Below are 22,222 nucleotides of genomic sequence, written 5' to 3' on the forward strand. Positions count from 1 at the left end.
ATCACCTAGGAGAGACCTGCGGGAAGAAAATTCAAAACAGAGCTCTTCCATAACCAAAATAAAAAAACCCAAACAACTAAACTCAACAAAAATATTATCTGTGGTTCACTCTAAAGCTAGGAATGAGGTTTTAAAAGCAGTTCAACCAAATTCCACATATAAGTGGAATTTGATTCAAATCCCACTATAGCCAAGGTGGGCTTTTCATTAGATATACACAGTTTTTGCCTGTTTTCAATCTGTATGAGATCTTTTGTCACTTACATGGTTTTATATTTAACCGTGCCCACCTCCCTGGTACAAAGTACCTATCCAAATGCCTAACAACCAGGGCACACAAAGTTAATGGGTCACTATTAGAGTGGCCTCTTGATGTACTGTGCTATTGGTGCCTGTCTTTGTGAAGAGATAACAGATAACAGGTGTTTTGCTTCCTGCCAGGAGCAGTGAATGCACCACTCAGGTCGAGATGGGAATTACAGCTCCAAAATGAACAAGGATCCTGCACAACAGCAGCACCTGATCTAATCTTTCCTTTGCCTCTGTGCTGGTAGGAAGGCAAGGTAAATTAATCTTGAATACCTAAGTTCAATTGGTGACTGATAAGACCTCCTTTAATGAGCTAGATTCACTACAACTAGTGATGAAACCAACCAGCACAGGAATCAATCCTGTGATGTGTATTAACATCTGTCGCGTATCAACGAAAATGTGCATTTGTGACCCGTCTGTGCAACACCAATGGATGTGATTCTGTTTTCCTATTCCTACCCTCAGAGTTCACAATTAATGGAGCAGCAGAGGCTTTATTTTTAAGAGCCTCTGGTCTGAACAAAAAGAATGGGAAGGGTGGAGGTGCAGATAGGATCTGCAGGGGGAAACAGTAACTAATAGAGGCTTCATAAAATTTTAAGCATCCAGACAGAATTTGCGGGGAAGTTCCCGTAAACCACCTCTGCTTTTGAAGGGTCTGCTCAAAACCACAGCTTTGAAACAGACAGAGGTCAGAGATCAGACCTTAGTAAGGATGAGGAAATAAGGCCTGCCCTTCCTCATTAGCTTAAATTTAAAACATTCATTTTGTCCCACATTTCTGTTGCCCTAAGGCAAATTTTGTAATCAGTGTACAGAAGAGTAGGCAGGATAGCTGTGCATGTTGGTGTGAGAGCTTTTCTTTAAGAACAGTTAAGAAGAGTGGGCAACCCACACCTTCTGCTGGGATCATCCACTCCCCTCCCAGGTGATGCATGGTAAATATTAAATAGGGTCTATATGTATATAAGTTGATTTTCTTAAGGACCTTTGTGTTTTGGTTTTTTTTAAAGAGAGTTATTCTTTGTCCATTTGGAGGCACAGGAAGCCCGGTGCAAGCAGCACAATATCCCAGTTTGCACACTTCCCCTTCCGCCCGGTGGCAAGTTCCCTGGCTTTTGTGTCTGGAAAGGCACGCACAGATCACAGTAGCTTCGGGCTGCTGTTCAGCCGGAGGCTGGAATACATTCCCACATGCCGGACCAGATTGGGTTCCACCACATAGGCGTTCTCCCCCTTGGCCCACAGCAGGGAGTAGAGGGCAGTGTCCTTAGCAAATCCCTGCCGGCAGTGCAGCCCCTGCAGGTAACCTAAGGCACGCCGGGCAGAGGGAGCCGGGAAGAGCATAGCTGGGGTGCAGCACTCGGTGACTGGCACCACGTTGTAGAGCGCGGGATGCAGGCGGCGCAGCTCCAGCAGGTAGTGCCGCCCCACCAGCTCCGACAGGGCCATGCTGTACAGAGCAAAGAACAGCACGAGCAGCCAGCTGGGGCTGGGCCGCCCCAGTGCCCATGAGTACACACAGCTCAGCACCGGCCCCAGCAACATGCCCAGGCCCAACCACTCCAGGATCCTCATGGGCTCCGGGTTGAAGTAGTGCTGGAGCCGCTCAGGATGGTAGAGCTTGAAATAAAGAGCATCTCTGAGATATGGTTTGGAGAACCGGGCCAAGAAGAGGTGCTGCAGGACAGAGAATATCTCCTTCTCTGGCACAGCATCATCTTCCACTACAAGGATGTACTGTGGGTTGTATGATAACAGGGACTGCTCAAGGCAGAAGACATAGTCCTGCTTCTCCTTCTCAAACTGGTTCACTCTGGGGTCAGGGTTCTCTCCAGTTCTGTCACGACTGACCATAGGAAAGAAGCTGCTCAGCAATCTGACATCCTGATGGCTACTGGGGTCTGACTCCACGTTGCAGAGGAGCACGCGGTGGCTCCGGCAGCGTGCACCACATTCCTGGAGGAGGCGGTGGAAGCGGGAGGCCACTTGCAGGACATAGTGGAAATCATACCGCCTCTGCACAGTGATAATGGTGATCAGCAGCAAGGGCTGGAAGGCATCACTGCCAGAGGCCTCAGAGGCATTTGGTATCTGCATCTTCTCAAAGTAATGGAGGGCATCCTGTCCCTCCTGCTGGTTGTGCTCCAGGAACTCGTGGCTCATGGGGTTCAGGTGCCAGCGCCGCAAATAGAAATAGGAGTGGAGGAGCCGGTGGCAAATCAAAGGGGCAACCACCCCGAACGTCATCACAGTCAGCATGATAAGATGGACAACAGAGCTGGACCAGCGGCACCACCTCCCACAGAGCTGCCAGGCTTGGTGTAACATAACTGCTGCAGAAGGAGGGCACTCCTGTGCTGTTCATCCCTCAATCCTTCAGTTCCAGTGCATGCTCCTCCCTGGATAGCAAGATATCACTGGGGCAGTGGCTTCCAAACCTGCACAAGTTGTCCAAGCCTAGAAAGGAAGAAAAATGATGGTTACTGAAATAGGAACTGACAGAGAAAACGGAAAGCAGGGGGTTAGTCACTGAGTAAGCCAAAATACATAGCCCTTTAGGAGTCCCTTGTGGTGGGGGCATCACAGAATAGTCCTGGAAGGTTTAGGACAGATGAGCCAAACTCAGTTTCCAGCAAAGTGCCCCTAAGCCCTTTTTATCATGTAGGAGCTCTGATCCAACTTAGCTCGATAGGACTTCGTTGTGTTTGTTACTGTGCTTCAAACACGTAACAACAGACAATGTGAATGGAGGATGTGTGGAAATCCTTTCCTGTTAAAGACAGAGAACTTAGATACCACTTTCTGGTCACAGTGACACAGTAAGATTTGTGTTACAGCCAAGAACCACAGCCAAACCCCTTGTGTCTTAGCCTAGCATGTATTTGAGAGACAAACTTTTACATCTCTGGAATGACACATGCTTCCCTTCTGTTGCTCACACACTTACAAGCGCCTGCTTTTTCACTTTCCTCCCTGGAGCGTGAAGCCAGATAACAAAGAGACCAATTTACTTCACCAAGGGCCCATGTACATGCTAAGTGTAATGTGTGTGCCTGTGTGCCTGTCTGTCTCTTTCAGATGTCTCCTCCTTGCTACACCCTGTGAAATACACAGGCACAGCAAAATGTTGCAACTGAGCCACTGACTCATATTTCTTATTTAAAAGTTTTCTATTTAAAAGTATATGCCTCTTATTTAAAACTGAAACATTCATATAAATATATAAATTTTTTGTACAGATACACACTTAAATAAACATCCACCTTTGCAAAAGTTAGAGTTTGCCACATTTGGCTTTTCTGTTCTACTTCTCTGGCTGCCATGAACACCTCACAGCCTGGCTGTCAGAAGCTTACACAAAATCAGGGTAATTAAGCTGTTCAGATAAATTCTGTTGTGCCACTAATCTCCCTTTTTAATCTGCTGTTTCATTCTCCCTTTAATTTCCTATTCCCTCTCCTTCTGAACTGAGTTATCCATACCCCCCACTGAGCTGACGGGTCTTCAGTGGAGAGCTTCTCTGACTTTTACCTTCTGCCTTCAGCAAGTTCTGATCATCAAGTGGTGCTCCTAGACCAAAATGTTACTCTTTGTTCTCCTCTGCACTGTCATCTGAAGGAGCTTAAGCAATGTTGGGTGGGTAGAAAGAAATGATGGCTTTTCTCTTCTGTCTCAGAAAAACGGATCTTGTACAAGAAATGACCTGGAGGAGACAGATCAGGATCTGACTGGGGGAACTTCAAAACCGCCTTCATTACTGTAGTCACAGATTTGCTGGTTTTATGATTCAGAGAACCTTTTTCTATTGCCATATGGGAAGGTGACAACATTCTATGAAAGGCCTTTTAACAAGATTAATGGAAAATATTTGATAGAGAACAGGCATCCTTAAATAGACTGTGGTGTCAGTGTTGTGCTCTCTTATGATTCAAGAAAAGATTTAGAGTAATTAAATAGGAATAACAAATTTATATATTGATGCATGAGAATCTGCACCCATATAGCTTTTTTTTTTGTTTTTGAAACAATTGTGAAATGATCCTGTTTCACAGACACTGCATTGCATTGTACCAGTGGACCTCATAAAGGCCTTAAAGGTGATGGCTGCCTTTCAGCTGTGAAATCCAAGTCATGAGGATTCAGGACATGAAGACCTTTGCATCTATCAGATGTAAAGACCTGGCATTTAAATCCATTTATTCATCCAAAGTCCTGGGCTTTCCAGCTAACCTGTCACAAGCATTAAGGAAACACACAAATGCAGAATCATATTCTACAACTCACACTGGCGTACTGCTAAGTCTCCTCTTGATATGAGCATCACTGTGGGCACTGTATCTGAGACAGACTCCAAATGTGAAAGTGAGGACCACAGTGGGAAAAGGAGATGAAGAAAAGATAGAAGGCAGTTTAGTTCTCGGAAGTAAAGAAGTTTACTTTCCACCTGCCAGCTATGCCAAAGATCTGAGATAAAAAAACTGTGAGACAGCAGTGAGCTCTTGGGATATACACTGAATATATGAATATACATTAATAATTCTTTTAGCATGTTTTAATTAATAATTCTCCAAGCAACCTGGTCTAGTGAGTGGCATCCCTCACTGGAGGGCTTAGAACTAGCTGGTCTTTAAGGTTCCTTCTAAGTGAAATCACTCAAGGAGGCCTCCTTCCCTCATACCATCTTCTACTGAAGAAGGGGTGTCCTGTCTTCCCTGGTGGCCAGCAGAACTGGAGGAGTTGAGATGAGATGAATCAAACAGATTCATCTCATGAGATGAACCAAACAGATTTTCACCTGAGGTCCTGCTCTTCTGCAGCCCGTGTTTTTTAAGGGTGAGGCTCACCTGAAGGTGAGTCCCAGGCCCCCGCAGGGGGACTCACACAGAGTCTGAAGTCCAACAGTCCCTTCTCCACCCACCCTTCCTGTTGGGAAAGTGGTGCTGGGACTCCATCTGCTGGTGTCCCAGCTCCTGGCTCAGGACAGGGTGGGTGAGGTGGTGTGAAGCAGGTATCTCCTGCTTCACACAAGGAAGTAGCTGCCCCTGGAAAAGGGGACTGGAAGCCAGCCACAGTCACAAGAATTTATGATTTAACCCTGGCTTCACCTCATCAGTAACTGAACTCAGGATCTCAGAACTCTTATCCTAGTTCTGCAACTCAGAGAGCCTCAAGGAAAAGAACAAACACACACACACACACACACTTCTGGAACTCTTTCAGTCTTCCTCTGCTGCCTGGGCTGTTTGCAGTCACACTGCCACACTCTTAGTGTATTTGTAGAGGAAAAGGCTGTTTTCCCTGGGCAGTGAAATAACCACAGACGTTAAAAATGGTCAGGAGCATATTAAATCCGGTCAAATTTTTGCAATTCATGCAAAAACCAAGCTGAAGGATCTCGAAAAGAGGGAAGACACTGACCTCCTTCCCACGTTCTGTCTGCGAGACTGGGAACTTGAGAATTCCCATATAGATAAAAAATGTCTTACTTCTGCAGAGGTGAAGTTTGATCTTATCCACAGGATTTGAATCAGAGTTCAGGCTGTTTTCTATCCTTTAGGATGGTTCTGACTTCACAGAAGCCACTCTGTTTTCAGAAACTGTTGGTACAGTCATTTTCATCTTCTTCCCTTTCTAGGGGGAAAAAAAAATCTTATTTTTCTTTAAGGCATTTCAGACAGAAAAAAAATGAAGTTTGAGGGAAAAATCAAGAATCAGAATTGGATTTTATAGTGCTTTAAGAAATCCCACTATGTTAAACCTGAGTAGCAATTACTTTGCAAACATATAAATACTTGCAGTGGAGATCAGCTTTATACACGTTCTGTGTAGAGCTGAGCCATTGCTTAAACATATCTAGAAGTTGTGGTGATATAAAGCTACAGAAGTTGCCTGTTCCTTTTCTTAGATCCTGATGATGAAGATTCCTTCCACAAACACCTGATTCCAAATCTATGTTCCTAGCTTCACTAGTCCCTTAAATCCTTGGCTGAATTACACTGTTCAGGAACAAGTCACTTCTGTACAAACGAGGGAGAGTAGAAAAATGAGTAATATCCTCTTTGGGGTGCAGAACACCGTCTGCTGTGTTTGTGCTTTGAGAGAACGCTGATTTTCTGTCTGGTCCAAATTCCTCTCCACAGAGGTATTCCCACAGGCAGGAAAAAAGTTTCCTACATGTTTCAAAGCATCAAAAATTTTAGGTTCCTGATTAGCTAATGTAAGAGAGGGCATCTGCCTTCTACTCCCTGCTCCATGAGACAAGGACACAACTATTCCTTTACAATTACAATATTAAATGATTCCTTTTTGCCTATCTACACTTCTCAGTGTCAATGGGAAAAGATGTTCCTTTCCTACCACAGAAACAGCTGAATGAAGTTGTGGGGTCAGAAGCTACGGGGTTGTCTCTGTGAGAAACAAAGGCATGGAAAATATAACAGAAAGTTTGGCAGTCGCAGTCCCCACCTGAGCCACAGCAGTGGCAGAAGTAAAGGTGTTCATAGGAGTTGTAGTTTTCAATTGTGTATTGATCCTATAGCAGCATCTCAAGTTGAAACCTTTGTGTGGAAAACACTTCTGTGCCCCAGCCTAAGATCACACGGACCAGCTGCAAGCTCAGGACCCAGATCTCTACTCATTAACTCCCTCTGGCAGAGACAGGGCCTTTGTCTTGCTGTGACAATCTTGCTTGAATCTGAGGAAACTGATGCAGTCTTCACAAAGAGTCCCACAGACCTCCTCCTGTTCCCTATATGCATGCTGACAGCTGAATGTGGTGCACAGATATCCTCGAATTCTGAAACCTGAAGTCCCTACCATGAGCTGATCCCTATTATTTGGCCAGATGGCCAGCTTTTCTCATCTGCAATTCCCCTTGTTTTCTGACAGCTTTTAGTAGGTCAGGTGCCAGACAATATTTCTGCAATGTGTCAGGCCTGCCTTGACGACAGCAGTGTCCAGTAGAAGCCAAGCACCTACAGATCTGACCATTACATTCAGATGCCAAACTGGGAGTTGGGCTCCCTAGAAAACAAAGGAGCTGTGCTTTAAAAACAATCAGCAGGACCTTAGTGGTAAGAGATCAGTTGTTGTTTTTTGATTCTATTTTACTGGCTACTGAACTAAGAAACGAGGATGTGGCAGCTGGATGATACTTTCTCCATTTCATTTGAACTAACAGGATAAAACTATGCCACCAGTGAAAGAGGCTATGAACTGGATATATATTAATTACAATTATTTCCCCAATTTCCATCGCGCTTCTCATGTATATTAATTTTCCTCTGCCATATAAACCTTAAGGGAGCCCATTCTCAACAGCTGCTGACTTTTACCTGGCAGCCTGCCTGCAGTGCAATGTTCTTCTGTGTTGCTACCAGTCAGTAAAGTAGATCAGATCAAGTGGGAATGGAAAGCAGCCTGGTGAAGAGAGTTCTGCAAGATAATAGCTAAACAGATAGACTTAAGGTTTGTGAGGAGCTGTCTTTTAGAAGATGACGCAAAGGTTTATGTGGTTTTAAAATTAATTACGCAATCCATATCTGTCTGGAGTTATATTTTTCTTTTGTGCCAGAGGTAAAAAAAAGGGTATGTTAGGGAATTTGATAAAAGATGTCTAAAAACTGCTGTGTTTTTTCATGAAGGTCTACAAAATTTTAAATGTTTGCTGTAGTATAAAATGTAAGACTCTATTAAAAAAACAAAAACAAAACAAAAATTATCTTAAACAATATTGCTGCTAATAATGGTATCAGCTTTCTACCTTTTGCTGTCTGCTCTTAGAATCTCAGAGCTAAATGTGCATTGACTCATCAGAGATGATATAGGTAATTTGCATTTAACTCCTTGTGTCATAGCCTTTTGCTAGAATAAAACTAGGGCCCCTGCATGCTGCAGGGCATACTGCAGGGCATACTGCACACAAACACAAGAGGCAATTGCTGCCTTAGTGGATCCTCAGCTGAAGAATATAAAAGATAGGAGGGAATCTGTTTTTCTCATGTAGCATATCAGCCTGGTTTTCCTGTCATGAAAAATTGGCATTCTATAGTCTACAGAGGGCCTTGTCCACTCCGTCTTCCTGGTAGGGTGGCCTGGAACAGAACCTAATAAATTCACCCGTCCCTGCTCTCCCCTTATTTCTAATTCATCACCTTTGGTCAGCTCCTCATCCATCCCCAGGCACAGCTGGTCATTGACACAGGGCATGACCCCCCACTCCTCATTTTCCCACCTCCCCTTCCTAAAGAGCCTGTGTCCTTCCATTCCAACACTGCAGTGTCACGAGCCATCCCACCACTTTGCCAGTAAGATCACAGCCCTGCAGGTGAGTGAAAGTCTCTAACTCCCCTTGTCCGTTGCCCATATCTTTGCACAGAGGCACTTGAGTTGGGCTCTGATGAAGGCCAAGGATTGGCTGGAGTGCCTGGAATTCCTTTGTGCTGCCACTCAGGGGCTTTCCTGCTTACCTGTGATCCCATTCTGGGCATCTCTTGCAAGCTTGGCTTTAAACTGATAGGATTGGGATGGGTTGAGGTTCTCCTCCCCCAGCAACTTTAAATTAAAGCCCTCACCAACTTGGCAAGCCTGTTGCCAAAGATGCTCTTCCCCTCCCTGCTGGGGACCCCAGCAGACCTCAGCAGACTGGGTTTCTCAAAGCGAGTCCTACAGTCTAAGCTGAACCCCTGGCTGTGGCACCAGTCCTGTAACCATTTAATGATTTTCCAAATTCAACAGGTTGGCGTTTTCAAACCCCCTTCCCGTTGACTGGAAAGACTAGTGAAAAAACTACCTGTGCTCCAGAAGATGATTGAGAGACTGGAGCATTTCTCTTATGAGGAAAGGCTGAGGGAGCTGGGCCTGCTCACTGTTGAGAAGAGATGGCTGAGAGGGGACCTCATCAATGTCTGTCAGTGTCTGCAGGGAGGGGTCAGAGGATGGACCAGGCTCTGCTCTGGGGTGCCCAGCAAGGGGACAAGAGGCAACAGGTAGAAACTGATGCCCAGAAGATCCATCAAAATCTAAGGAAGAACTTCTTGTAAGTGACAGTGCACTGGAACAGGTTTCCCGGAGAGACTGGAGAGTCTCCCTCACTGGAGATACTTCAGAACTGTCTGGACACAATCCTGTGCAATGTTCTCTGGGATGACCCTGCAACAGTGAGTTTGGACTGGATGACCCACTGTGGGCCCTTCCAAAGTTACTTGCTCTGTGACTGTGCTAGGCCCTGTTCTCTCAGGAATTCATGTCTTATCAAGAGCAAACAGTACCAGCCTGAGTAGGGATTAGACAAAACTAAAACTGCTTACAGCTGCACTCCTGCATGAACACCAAACTGGGGTGACTGCAAGTCAGTCGCTGCAGGCTGTAGATACCTGTAGCCACTGTGAGTCCAGGGAGCTCTCCTGTATGGCATGGTGGTGATCTCCCTGTGAGCAGGGACATAGCTCAGTTACTTCCTGAAGACCAGAGACCCCCTTACCTGGCATCTGATATCTATAATGGGGTAAGAACATTTTGCATTAAGCCTAAAAGTGTATTGTATGTTAGTGACATTTATATGTCCGGTTATAGCTTTAGAAGTGGAATACGTAGCAAAGTATAATCATTATTTAAATAATTGTTGAAATCATCAACTACATGGCTCTAATTAGAGCTTTTTATTATTGTTAAATCATTGTTAAACTGTGATTAAATTATCATTCAATTACTGCTTAATCATTTATCATTTCATTATCATTAAATAATTGATTAATTACCATTTGACTATCATCTAATCATTAATAAAACCCTTTTATTATTCCCATAAGGATGACTTCCCTTAAAAATTCACCTACAACAGTAGAGCTGTGAGTGTATAAATGGGGGAAAGGGGAAGACGAAATAGATGTGGTGATGGCTGCTAACACAAAAGATGTGGCACCTTTACTGTTGTTCATTTATGACTGTAAAGAACACAGCACAGTAATAAGGAAATGCTTTGTGAGCAAAGGCCTTTGATAATAAGGCTGTAAGTTTCCACTTGGGACAGGTCCCTGTAACAATCAAAATGCAAAACTGTACCAGGCAACAACCAGAATATTGACTCTAACCTTTGTCTGAAAGAAAAAATGTTTAGTCATATTGACAAAAAACATTCCTCTTTTAAGAGACACTCTCCGCTAAATGTTAATCTACCGACTTTTCCTCTGTATTCACCACCTATGCCTGATGAATACACAGTCTTCCTCCCCTCCCCCTGCAATGTATGCATAAGGCTTGGTAAATGGGATACCCTGGTTCTCTGGGATACTGGTGATCTGCTTGAGTCCCAAGGGGGGAAGATGTGATAAATGCAGTAGCTGATAAATAATCTGTGGTATAATTAGTGTTGCCCTTGTTGGACAGACAAGCAAGCAGCAGATTTCCCATGTACAGGAGGGTGTTTATCCTGGCTTTTGTGCTTGCAATTGCTTGCTAAACCTGATGTACCTCTATGAAATGATTTTCTCAGTGACTGTATGAGAGCAAGCCAGCCTATGAATCTGCAGTGTACATGGGGATAGTTTCATGTCTTGCTACACTATCAGCACTTGCAAATTTCCTAAACAGCCTTTGATTTTAAATGTCAGTGACTTCCACCATCAGGTTTCTTAGGTGCTCCTCATTTCCATCGGGAGAGCTGCCAGGTAGCACAAGGTGACCCTTAAAGCACTGGGATTAATAGCAGTTACCTCAGTGGTGATGGTCAAAGAGGAGAGGGCGGTAGATAAGAAAAGCTGATCCCACCTCCACTCTCTGCCCTCCTTGCCAGGCAGGACACGCACATGGCACTTCAGTGTGCCCGTCTTCAGCCCCCTTGCCCAGGCTTTTGACCAGGGAAATTCTGGCCACGCTTCTGTCTCGGCTGAGGGTTTGAGTGGCACCAAGCAGGGGGCAGGAGCCGGCTGGGTTTATTCCTCTTTCCTTAAGAGTTCTACCAACCTTCCCTAACGGAAGGGCCGTTTATTTAGGCCCAGCCAGGCTCTGACCACCAGCCCTCCTGCTCATCACCATGTACAGTCACATCCCTGGAGCAATCACAAACAGATCTCGATCACTGGACACTTTTCCCTGCCCTGCTGGCTCCGGTGCCGCCGGCACTGCAGCCCAGCCCCGCCGGTTCCCGCAGATCACGCCCTTCCCCACTGCTCGTAAGCCGGCAACTTCGTGCCCCCCCCCTTTCCCTGCTCCCCCCAGCCTCGGTGCGGCCGCCCCTTTACCCCTGAAAGCCAAACCCCCAGGACAGCCCGATCCTGCCGGGGAGATTTACCCGATCCGCAGGGCAGCCCCGCATCGCCACTCCCGCCGCTATCTTGGCACTGGGCTTGTGGCTCACTGCTTTTCCGCGAATTTCTCTCCTCCCTCTCGCGCCGTGAGGGTGGGATTAAAGGCATCAAAGACCAAACATGTGACTCCGCCGGCACAGGGACGCTTAAAGGAGGGGAAGGGGAGATGGCCGCAGGGGGTTACCGAAAACCGGGGACGGGACTGGCCCAGTGAATGCAGGTTCAGGAGCAAAAGGCGAGTTGCCCGAGCCCCGGGAGGATGCCCGGGGTGGAGACGGCAGCGCAGCCGGAGCTGCTCATTCCTGCTCGGGGGTCCCCGAATGCTCCATCGCCATCGGCGGGACTCCCGCATGGGCAGCGCAGCTCCCGCAGCCCGTCCCCAACCAGGAGTAATCTCTGCCAGGTGTCAACCTCTGTCCCCTCTGCCGAGTGTCCCCGCCGGCATCCGCATCGCCCTCCCCAGCCGGGACCTGGTAGACGCTCTGGACCTCCTGCCTCACTCTGGGGCGGGGTAGATCACCGGGACCCCACAAGCTCGAGTGGAAAGTCAATGTTATGAGTCACCGGCTGGTTCTTTATGTGCGTGTCAAGCGTCACAGGTGGAAACACGAAACTTTTACTGTCTCAGTCCGTAACTTCCTCATAGATCAAGCGAAGAGGCTCGTTAGCTACACCAAAATTTGTGTCAGGTTGTTCAGGATTCAAACATTTTACCAAACTGATCCAAAACTGCCACTGACGTGCTTATTCCCCTCCCCACCCTCTCCTCCTCCTCTCCATGTTCCACTTCCCTCTTCTACACACACTTTTGAGCCCTGTGACCGTAATACCTAATTAACTACAGTCACCTGAAATATGCCTCACATAAAGTTTTCTGTCTTTCATTATAAAAACTCCGTAGTTTTGTGCCTGCAGCTCCAGAAAACAAAAGTCTATGTATTTGGGCTCTGACCTCTTGTAGGTCTAAGAAAAATCTGTGGGGAAAAGAAAAAAAAAAAAACAAAAAAACAAACCAACCACCAAGAAAAAAGATCCCTTAGGTTGTTTCAGTAAAACACAGTTCTAGCACAGCTAGAATTTTGCTACTGCCCAGTTCTGTAATCAGAAGTTTCCAGCATGAGGTATGTTTTTAATTTTAGCATAGCAATTTCTATCATCCTTTCTAATAAGCATGATGAACAAAGGAACTCAGATGTCCATGACTGTGATCCTTATTTTTAGTACTGGCAAAAGCCATCTCACAGCTAAGACTTCTTGCAGAAACAATGTGGAAGAACAGGGGGGAAAACAGAGGAACAGTAATGCTCATAATAAACAACGCAATCGAGCATCACAGTTGGGTTCCTATAGTGACTTCCTAGGAAAAGGTCCCCCAGTTTACTTAGATGGATGTTATTCTCTGAAAATAATGAGGCAAGACAGTAGAAGAAATCACAGTTTCTCAGGTGATTTGCTTTCCAAAATCCTTCTTTGCTACCTCTGCCTCTTTTTCTGTTTTTAATGACAGTGATTCATACTTTACCTTCCACTTAAATACTCTCATGCCTTCAAAAGTTGATGCATTGGAAAAACAACAAATCTTGAAACGGAACAGAGAAAGAAGGGTGTATGAAAGTACTAGGGGTGAGACAGAGAGCATACATTCCTAAGAGGTCCATTACTATGTTCTTCCTAGGATTAGAGTTGCAGAATGTGTGAGGAAAAAAAATATTTTTTCCACTTCTGTGTCAGTGAGCAAATGGGAAAGTGACTATTAAGCAACATCAGCAGAAACATGTCCCATTGCACCCAGTACTACATTTCAGATGGTGTTTCAGCCAGCAGAACAATTTGGGATAATAAATGAAAAAGAATGGGCCAGAGTGCCTCTTCTTTGGGAATAAACTGTTAAGTAATTGAAATTTTGTGTAATTTTTTGTGTGATTTCTGTACAGGCTTCCCTGCTCTCACTTTAGTCACTTGCACACTCTTCAGGGAACACTTGACTTTCATCCTTAAACATTAGTTCTTTAAAACAGCTTCTGTTGGACCCAAAAGACTGAGTGGGAAGAGCCTTAAGTGATCTGAGGGCTGTGGCACAGAACAACAGTGGAAGCCTGTCATTCCTGACTACTCCATTCTTATCATGGTGCTGTCTCCTGCTGTGCATGAGCATAAGGGAGACAGATCTGGCTGAAAAAACAATCTTATTGTGGATTATTTCTTGGCCAAGTCACTTTATCTCATCAGCTCCCCATACCATATGACTATGTCAGCATAGCAGAGAGGGAAATCAGAGATTAACATGTGGGGACAAGACTGCTTGTGCAGTAACCCAACTGCAATCTGAAATGCTCAGAAAAATAGTAACTTATGAAATTATTCAGCCTGTACAATAATAGGATAGGACTTAAAAACTATAACCAGAAAAAAATCTTGTGAGGATTTATCCAAGTAGTGAAGGTTCAGCCCAGCTGTTCAGATTTGAGTATTTTCTGTTGCCAAAGCACCTTTCCCCTTTGCTATCCACTCTGACAGCCTTGATGGCACTAAGCATTTGTGCAAGGGAATGGGGATAATATTTTGTTGTGCTTTGCCTGAGATCAAGTACAGCTCCTGCTTTTCATAAACAGGAGTGTGAGAGGCAGGACCAGCTAGGCAGGTGATATTTAGATACTTGCACAATGTGCAGGCACAGCAGAAATTCATGGTCTTGGGGGCTGCTAAACTGAGAAGCCTTGTTTCTTATGGAGTTGCAATATTTGTGCCCTGTGCATGACTGTCAAAATATCCTTACTCCTGTCTCATGTTCCTTGCCCGCTCCTGATTCCTTAGCTTTCCTCCCACACAGTAGTTCTACTGCTTCATGTTTTCACCACGAGGCCAGGGCATGAGGGTGTGCACACTCCAGCTGACTTTGAGCTGCATGTTCTGATTATCCAGCCAGCAAATCAAACAAAAGCTTCCTGTTCGGAGTGAGCTGAAGGCTTATACCCAGAAGGATGGAGATGTTCATCTCTCTGCTCTGCAAGAGGCTGCATGAAGGACATGGCAGCAAACTTGTTTGAGACTTGCTTCCTTCAGCCAGTTGCAATGAAATTTGAGAAGTGTGTTCAACATTTATTAGGGGCAGGAAGGAATCTGTCAAAAGACAGAAAGAAGGAAAAAAAGAAGAGAAGTAGAAAAAAACAAAACGTTTTGCAAGCCTGATCTCCTTAGGTAAAAATCCAAAGTGACTGCATTCTAGCAGGAGGAAGGAATAATGTGTTTAGCATAACTTGTTGTACCAGTATGCACATAACCTGTAAAGGCTGTGCCTCCTCCACAAACACTCTAAGAAGTTCTCTAGTGACAGTACTATTCCTTTATGTACAGATACCAGATGATAAAAATTACTTGGTTATTCCTGTACTGTCAGCTGCACAATAGATATGTTGTTCTTGTAGATATCTGCTGTTCATTTCAAAAGCTAAATTTTAAAATACTTTTCTTTCCTTACTAAGGTTTTATAGGAGGAAACCTCTCCCCTCCCAGTAAATCAATAAATATTTCCTGCTTCTATTCTGTTTCTTTAAGAAGCAGCAGACATTTCTAATGTGTGTTTTGAATAGAAATACAATACTGATGATAAATTACATAAAGTGGCTTTATCTTTTTTTCTTTCAGATTCAGTATTGGTCACTGGGGACAAAAAGTGTTCGAAGTCCTTTGCTGTTCACTGGAGACCTTATATGTCAAGGCTATTGTGTTTAACTTTAGACAACAGTAGTTAAAGGAAACACAGCTCCAGTGGGGATGGACTCATGCTGGTTTAGCTGTCTAGGGTAAGTTAATGTTCCCTAAAAAGGCTAAAATATTATGATCTCCTTTTCATCCTGGTCTGTGCATTTGGTTATTTTTTCAGGACTAAGCACTGTTCATGTGTTTCCCAGGCCTTCCCTCTACAGAGTCTCCTATATACAACTGCATCCAAGACTTTTCAGGTGTATTCTAATAACTAATTCATCTTGCAGATAAATTATTACTATTCCTGTAACCTTTTCTACCCACACTGCACACATCTGAAGATGACAGAAACACTTACTGTAGTCTAATTCACTTTAGAGAGTACTGGGCACACACACAAAGCTTTTCTATGCTTCCTTTGCTTCTCTGATCAAATCATTAGGTAGGGCTAAAAAAATACTAGTGTGAGCCAACATGGTGATGCGTTAAATGATGATGGAATTTCAGAAAGACTTAACTGTGATGACAGAGAAATGGATGTATCTTGGTCAGTGTAGTTGCATATGCTCTGGGGATCCAACTTCCTTCCCGTCTTGCTCCAACATTCTGACTCTTGCAGACTGCAGAGTATTTCAAAGACAGGGACAAACATTGTCATTTAGACTCAGAGTCCAGTGGCTCTTCAAAATATCTCTTAAAATACACTGGCTCTCAGTTACTTGCTCTGTTCTGCAACATAGAAGACTGGTCTGGAACAGACTTTTTGCTAAAAAAAAGATACTGCTGCAAAAAAAGAAAATGGGGTGAAGAGGCAAACCAGAAAATTTCCAAGCTGAGAGTCAGAAGGAATTGACCCCCAGAGACTGCAGGAATGCTTTTAGTTTTCCCTTTCAGAATGTAGTAAAATTATTTTGTGTGGTCACTGGGCACATTTCACAAACAAATTCTCTGCCTGTGTGAGAGGCACAGAGAGTTAGTAATTTCTCTGCTCTCTTTCACTGCAAATTTTAGGTGAGCACTTCTGGAACTAAAGGTCTGATAACTGCATGAGAGAAATGGCCTGTCTAGCTGGAAAGTCTGAGTACCACTCATATAAGGTTATAACTACACAAAGACTCTCAGGAAAATTGTATCAAATTATGATTATTTTAAAACTACTTCAAATCCCTAAAGGGCAGCGTTATTTGAAATTTAAGAGGTTTTAATTCAGTTTAGCTAGTGTTTTATTAACCTTTTCTCATTCCACATAATGGTAGAACAGAGACTAAAATAGTTCACTCTTAGTTAATAGTTTTAATTCCTCCAGGTTACATTTTTTTGGAATGTCTACATTTAGACAAGTCCTGGGAGGCCAACTAGGGGCACTGGCCTTACCTGAAGAAAGACATAAAAGTGTGTGACTAGTCCATGATCTAGAAGGATAACCTGCTATAATTACAAGAGCTACGCTGGCTAGTATAAAGATGCAAGTGATTTCTCTAGAATTTATTTTGCAAATTCTGTAATTTTCACTGCTGATGAGTAATTAATATTTTTAGACAAAGCTCATTTTCTTTCTCTGGTCTCGTAATGCAACAGTAAAGAGCTTACCAGTGTACCAAGAAATTTCTGAAGATTATCTCTATAAAATTTAAGTGGATCTACTGCAATTAAATAACTACGGATAGCAGACATGGGCTCATTTTCAGGAAACTCCTCATAGCACTGTTTCTAGGACCAGTTGCACACAGAAATCCTCTGTGCACAGACAGTAAATTAGGATGGTATGGTGCTCAGAAAAGAAAAAAAAAAAAAACCCAGAAAGAAAGAAAGAAAACAGTAGAGCCTGGGCTCCATTTCCTGGATTTTTTATCTCTCACGATCATTATGGCAACTGGGTGGTGAGGCAGCAAGGCAGTCAGTCGCTCGTAATACTGTTGAGACTTCTCAGTCTGGGTTTCTCAGTGACTATATTTAATTCCTTCTTTTTTTTGGATTGCCTGCCAGGATGTTCTGGATGTCAAGAGAGAGCACTTCCTTCCCCTCTTTCTCTCCTCTCCTTCTTGTGTTTTAACTGAACTGCTTCCAGTACTGCTTTGTGCCTCCAGGCTGTCTGGTTCTTCAGCACTTCCATTGTGTGTGGGGCAGCAAACAGCCTTAGGCTTTTTACAGGAGATCGTATTTGTGACTTACTGACCTTACTTAAGGTACTGCTTTAACTTTATAGTTAGATCATGAGCAAAGCTCGTATTTGGAAAAAGTATAGGAGTGCCATCCCATTAACAAATGGGAAGGGGCAGTAGGTAAGGTTTGTTTTACAGACTTCATTTTTTCCATAAAATAAACCCACTTAGTCATCTTTTCAATTCATACCTATATTCTCCATTTAGCTTAAAGCATTAAGTATTTCTCTACAGGAGGAAGACAACTAGTGAAATAACATGACGAAAAAGTAAGTGAGAATTTCTGTGCAGAATATATAGGCAATTTAAACATGTCTGTCCAAAACAGTTCTGGTCAGGGGACAATGGAATTTCTTTCCTGCACCTGGGCAAAATATGATCTGCGTCTCTCTTCCTAGATGTGTGTCATAAGCATCCTAGTATGGTACAGTAGGATGAACTGGTAAGCAATAATTAACTAATTTTAATTTAAAAAAAAAAAGGAGTGCAATTTCTTTCTACAGTAAAGCAAGAACTCAGCTAAAGTGCATTGGCTACAGTTTTATGTGTGCTCATTTTCTTTAGTCAGCTTGTCTCTCAAGAAAATTGTAACATCCTGAAATGATATAAACAGCAATTGTTGGCTAAATCAAGGATGTTGTAGAGTGACACATTTCTGCGTGACCTGATGTACCCATTGCATTGGGTGGATATGATTAAATAAAGTACTCTGATGTTATTAAATACAGTTCCACTGTTGTCCCTAATAAATATGTACCTAGCACAGCACCCCCTGCCTTTCATTCCACAGGTCCTTGAGTCCGTTTGTCCAACCTCTTTCCTTGTGTGTGCAACCTGCAATCTCCTTCTTAATCTGCCGCTGACAGCATCTGGAGCCAATGGGCCAAAGCTCTTCTGGTCCCATCTTTAGCAGGAATTTGTGTTCTGGTAGTTCCTCAGCAGACTTCAGGCACATAAACCTTCTGGCAAAAGAGAGGATTTCTCTCTACCCACAGGGCACAGCCTTCTGCTAGCCACAATCTCGGGTTCACCAACAGACTTTAGTGAGATCAACTATCCACACTATCTCCCACGTGGCCTTTCCTCTTGGAAGCAGCACAGTTCTGCTGGATGAAAGATCACTTCAGGTACCCTCCTGGGTGTGCCAGACTTCTAAATTTAACTGCATACCTGCAGGCACATCTGGGTAATATGCAAATATGCAAACAGTTCACAGCACTGTGTCTCAACATCCTGCTTTACTGAAGAGGGTGCGTCTCATGCCAGTGTTGGGCTTTCATAACAAACTTTAGCATATTCTACTAGTCTGATAATGTGAGGAAGAGACAATATTTGAGTTTTTGAATGTCCTTTTGATTTGGAACAGAGATTTGGAATAGGTAATGAGTGATGCTTAGTACAACCCTGGTCAAAAGGCTGTGCAAGTCTTGTTTACACAAGGAGAATCAATGTGAGTGTACTTCTGTGGTCATAGCCTGAGCACACTAACACTACAAGCTCAAAATTGTCTCATTTGTAGGCTGTTCCCTACACAATTTTATTTACTCAGTTCATCTCTGGGTCTTTGGTGTTTTCCTCTGATTATGCTAAAAACAAGCACACTTTCATTCCAGGAAATACTCTGCTTCCATCATTTGAATTCATAACTAGCTGTAATTTTGAATGACTGCTTAACTCTCTCTTATAGCAATTGCAAGTGAAGGACTCTGGTTGAACCTGCTAGTTTCAGGAAAAAAAGCAACCCTACCTGTCATATTCCTAGGATACTCCAAGTAATTGCAAATTGTTGCAGTTCCTCTTCACTGACATTAGATTGCTTTGCTCTCCTAGTTGCTCCACAAAAGTATCTCGAGTATTAATACAAGTATCATTAATCCCTCTCCTTCTCTCCTTGGCATTCATATTTTGCTTTGCTTATATTTTTTCCCTCGTCTGCTGATTTGTCTCTGCATAACAATTCACAAGGAAGTGACTGTTAATCTACAAACAGCACTAAGGGAAACAGCACATTCCTTGTACTGGAGGGGAACAAGGGTCTCAGTCTCGAGTTTGCAGGCTGTGTGGGAAACTACATGGGCACTCTGAAGCACAGCCATTTCTTTTATAGCGCTATGATCCAGCTGCTGCTAAAACTTTCCCTGTTGTCAGAGACTGAAATAGTTAATGATTTATGCATTCTAGGAGACTTTTGCAGGCTTTTGACTTGCATGATACCTCTGATGAGCAGTCGGGCCCCTCCCTCCCTCCAGTGCTGAAGGTGTGAAGTCCTGAAAAGGCGGGAAGAGCCGAGCTTGCAGGCTTTTGGCTGTTACACTGTACCTCTGATAGCCCATGAGAGCCCATCTCCCCCGCCAGTCGGGAAAAGGGCGGGAACCAGGGCAGACACAGCAGCTCTTGCGCAGGGCCCAGGGAGAGGTTGGAGGCTCCAGGCATGGCCCGTGACACTGATCATGGATATGATAATTCATAACTTCTTGGAGTGTGGGGGCTTCCCTCCTTCACCCCCAGCAGATCAAGGCCACCACTTCAAGTGACTGACATGGAAGCTGCAACTATCAAGTTTCATCGCTGGACCCCGTGGGTGGTGACTATGGACATCTGTCCACTCTCAGCTTTTCTTTCCCTTACTCTCCCTTGCTCTTATCCTGCCTTTCTCTCCCCTATGCATTTTTCTCCTCCCCAGAAAGGTTATGACAGCACCCAAAAATGTTAACTTACCTATTGATTCAAAATTGTTAAAATAAATCTTATCAATATATGTTTTCATACACCGATTATTTAGTGTCGTTTCGCTTTAATCCACCCCAAAGGAATTTTTGATAAAACCTGGGTTACCCCCTCTCCCCTCTTTTCCTGGGGCGGGTCGTAACACCTGTTAAGTCCCATTTTAGGGCAGTCTCAAACACTAAGGTATGTAATATGCAGTGTATAGAAGGGCAACTCAAAGATTAGTTTGAATGCTTATCTAAAGCTTGGTGGGTGGTTAAGACAGATATGCGACAGAATGTACAAGAGTAAGTGTGCTTTGCAGGAAATGGGTTTTCTTTCCCTGTGGAGGAAATGCCAAGGTGCACAGAGATAAAAGACACAGGCATGAAATTAAATAAAAGGTTGTGGTTGTTACAGCTTTGCTGAGAGGACTAAATTTTCATGGGATCCACATCTGAGAGAAAAATACATAGAGGGGAGAAAAAACAAGTATAAAGCAAGGGAAGGGAAAACACAAGAACTGAAGGCTATGCTGACTCTAAGACTTCATTTGGAGTACATTTGATGCAACATAAAAGCTCTTTTGGTTTCTAACACTGTGGTGAAGAACTGGCTGAACTGAGAATCTATCACTTACCAACTACTTCTTACTCAGTCAAGGGCTCTCCAGCTGCAAGGAAATGCTGTTGGTGGGAAATGCATTAGCAAATGTTTTGTTGTTTGTTGTGGTTTTTATTTTTTAACTAGGGGAGGACTGAATTCAATCTCTTAAGAAATCCCCGAGGTACTCACCTTTCCAGTGCTGTTATGTCAGGTTTTTTTTAATGACACAAGTTCTCTGCAAATACAGATTTCAACCAAGCTGGTCAACTTCCCTGTCCCAGCTGCTCTCACACTTGCTCACAAAGCTGCAGCAGCTCACTGGCTCACCAGGCTCACCTTGACAGCTGCACGGGGGAAAACAAATTCACAAGGAAAGCTGTATTTTTCCTTCATGAACTCAAATGTTTACTCGGCCTGAAGTCTTGTAGTGTAGTACTGGGCTAGTCTATGGCTCTTGGGCATGGCAGCCCATTATGTTGTGATTTGCAGTAGGGGGACTGTACTTTTATTTTGGCATTTTCAGTGGAGACAGCTGCTATGGAGCTGAACGAAAGCAAACCCTGCACTTAAACAAAAAACTTGTGCTGCTTTGAAGATACAAACCTACTTTCAACCAATAAATAAATCATCAAATCACAGAATGGTTTGGGCTGCAAGGGACCTTAAAGCTTTTCTAGTTCCAAACCCCTGCCACGGACAGCTCCCACTAGCCCAGGTTGCTCCAAGCTGTGTCCAACCTGGCCTTGGACACTTCCAGGGATGGGGCATCCTCAGCTTCTTTGAGCAATGCAAATAAAGCCAGAGCCCTGTCAGCCTGATGCTGTTTGCAGGTGTTTTCCTGGTTTTCTACAAAGATGTGCAGAGATGAAGATACTAAACCTAAACCATTAAAATTTCACTTTAGACTTACATTATCTACTAGCTCAATCTTAGCTGGAGCTGGGCCTGCATGGTGCATGGCTACACCCTCCCTTCAAGGAGTTGTAGGGAGTAAGGTCTCCCCTGAGCCTCCTTTTCTCCAGGCTGAGCCCCCGCAGCTCCCTCAGCTGCTCCTCACCAGACTTGTGCTCCAGACCCTTCTCCAGCTCTCTTTCCCTTCGCTAGACACGCTCCAGCACCTCAGTGTCCTTCCTGAATTGAGGAGACCAGAACTGGACGCAGCACTTGAACTGCGGCCTGGCCGGTGACCACTACAGAGGGGAGAATCGCTTTCCTAGTTCCGCTGGCTACGGTACTGCTGACACAGAATGCTTCGCCAACATTCAGAAATTCACATAATACGCTTTTAACGCACCTCGGGGAACACGGGCTGTCAGCAGGGCACACCCACGCGAGGGGCGGGTATGGGAGGCGGCCCTTCACAAGAGCGGGGCGGCACCACCCGCTCCCGCCATCTTAGGTGCGGGTACGGGCATGGGCGTC

The 22,222-nt window shown here is 44.3% G+C and overlaps 1 protein-coding gene across 14 annotated transcripts; it reads right to left on the reverse strand.

Moving 5' to 3' along the window:
- Window positions 1–1,185: 1,185 nt before the first annotated feature.
- Window positions 1,186–22,215, reverse strand: PGAP4 (post-GPI attachment to proteins GalNAc transferase 4). Of its 14 annotated transcripts, none has more exons than XM_051782805.1 (3): window positions 11,606–13,137; window positions 5,802–5,946; window positions 1,186–2,772 (listed from the first exon to the last, which is right to left on the reverse strand). In XM_051782805.1, exon 3 carries the CDS (start codon window positions 2,641–2,643, stop codon window positions 1,456–1,458), a length of 1,188 nt encoding a protein of 395 aa, XP_051638765.1. In that variant the 5' UTR covers window positions 2,644–2,772; window positions 5,802–5,946; window positions 11,606–13,137; the 3' UTR covers window positions 1,186–1,455. The 14 variants fall into 14 exon arrangements, with proteins under 14 accessions (XP_051638765.1, XP_051638767.1, XP_051638766.1 ...); XM_051782807.1 differs by lacking the exon at window positions 11,606–13,137 and adding an exon at window positions 9,690–11,002; XM_051782806.1 differs by lacking the exon at window positions 11,606–13,137 and adding an exon at window positions 9,624–11,002.
- Between the last annotated feature and the right edge of the window lie 7 nt (window positions 22,216–22,222).

This window comes from Manacus candei, unplaced genomic scaffold, assembly GCF_025592945.1.
Source record: "Manacus candei isolate 608988 ecotype Guabito, Panama unplaced genomic scaffold, ASM2559294v1 h1tg000016l, whole genome shotgun sequence".
Classification (NCBI taxonomy): Eukaryota; Metazoa; Chordata; class Aves; order Passeriformes; family Pipridae; genus Manacus; species Manacus candei.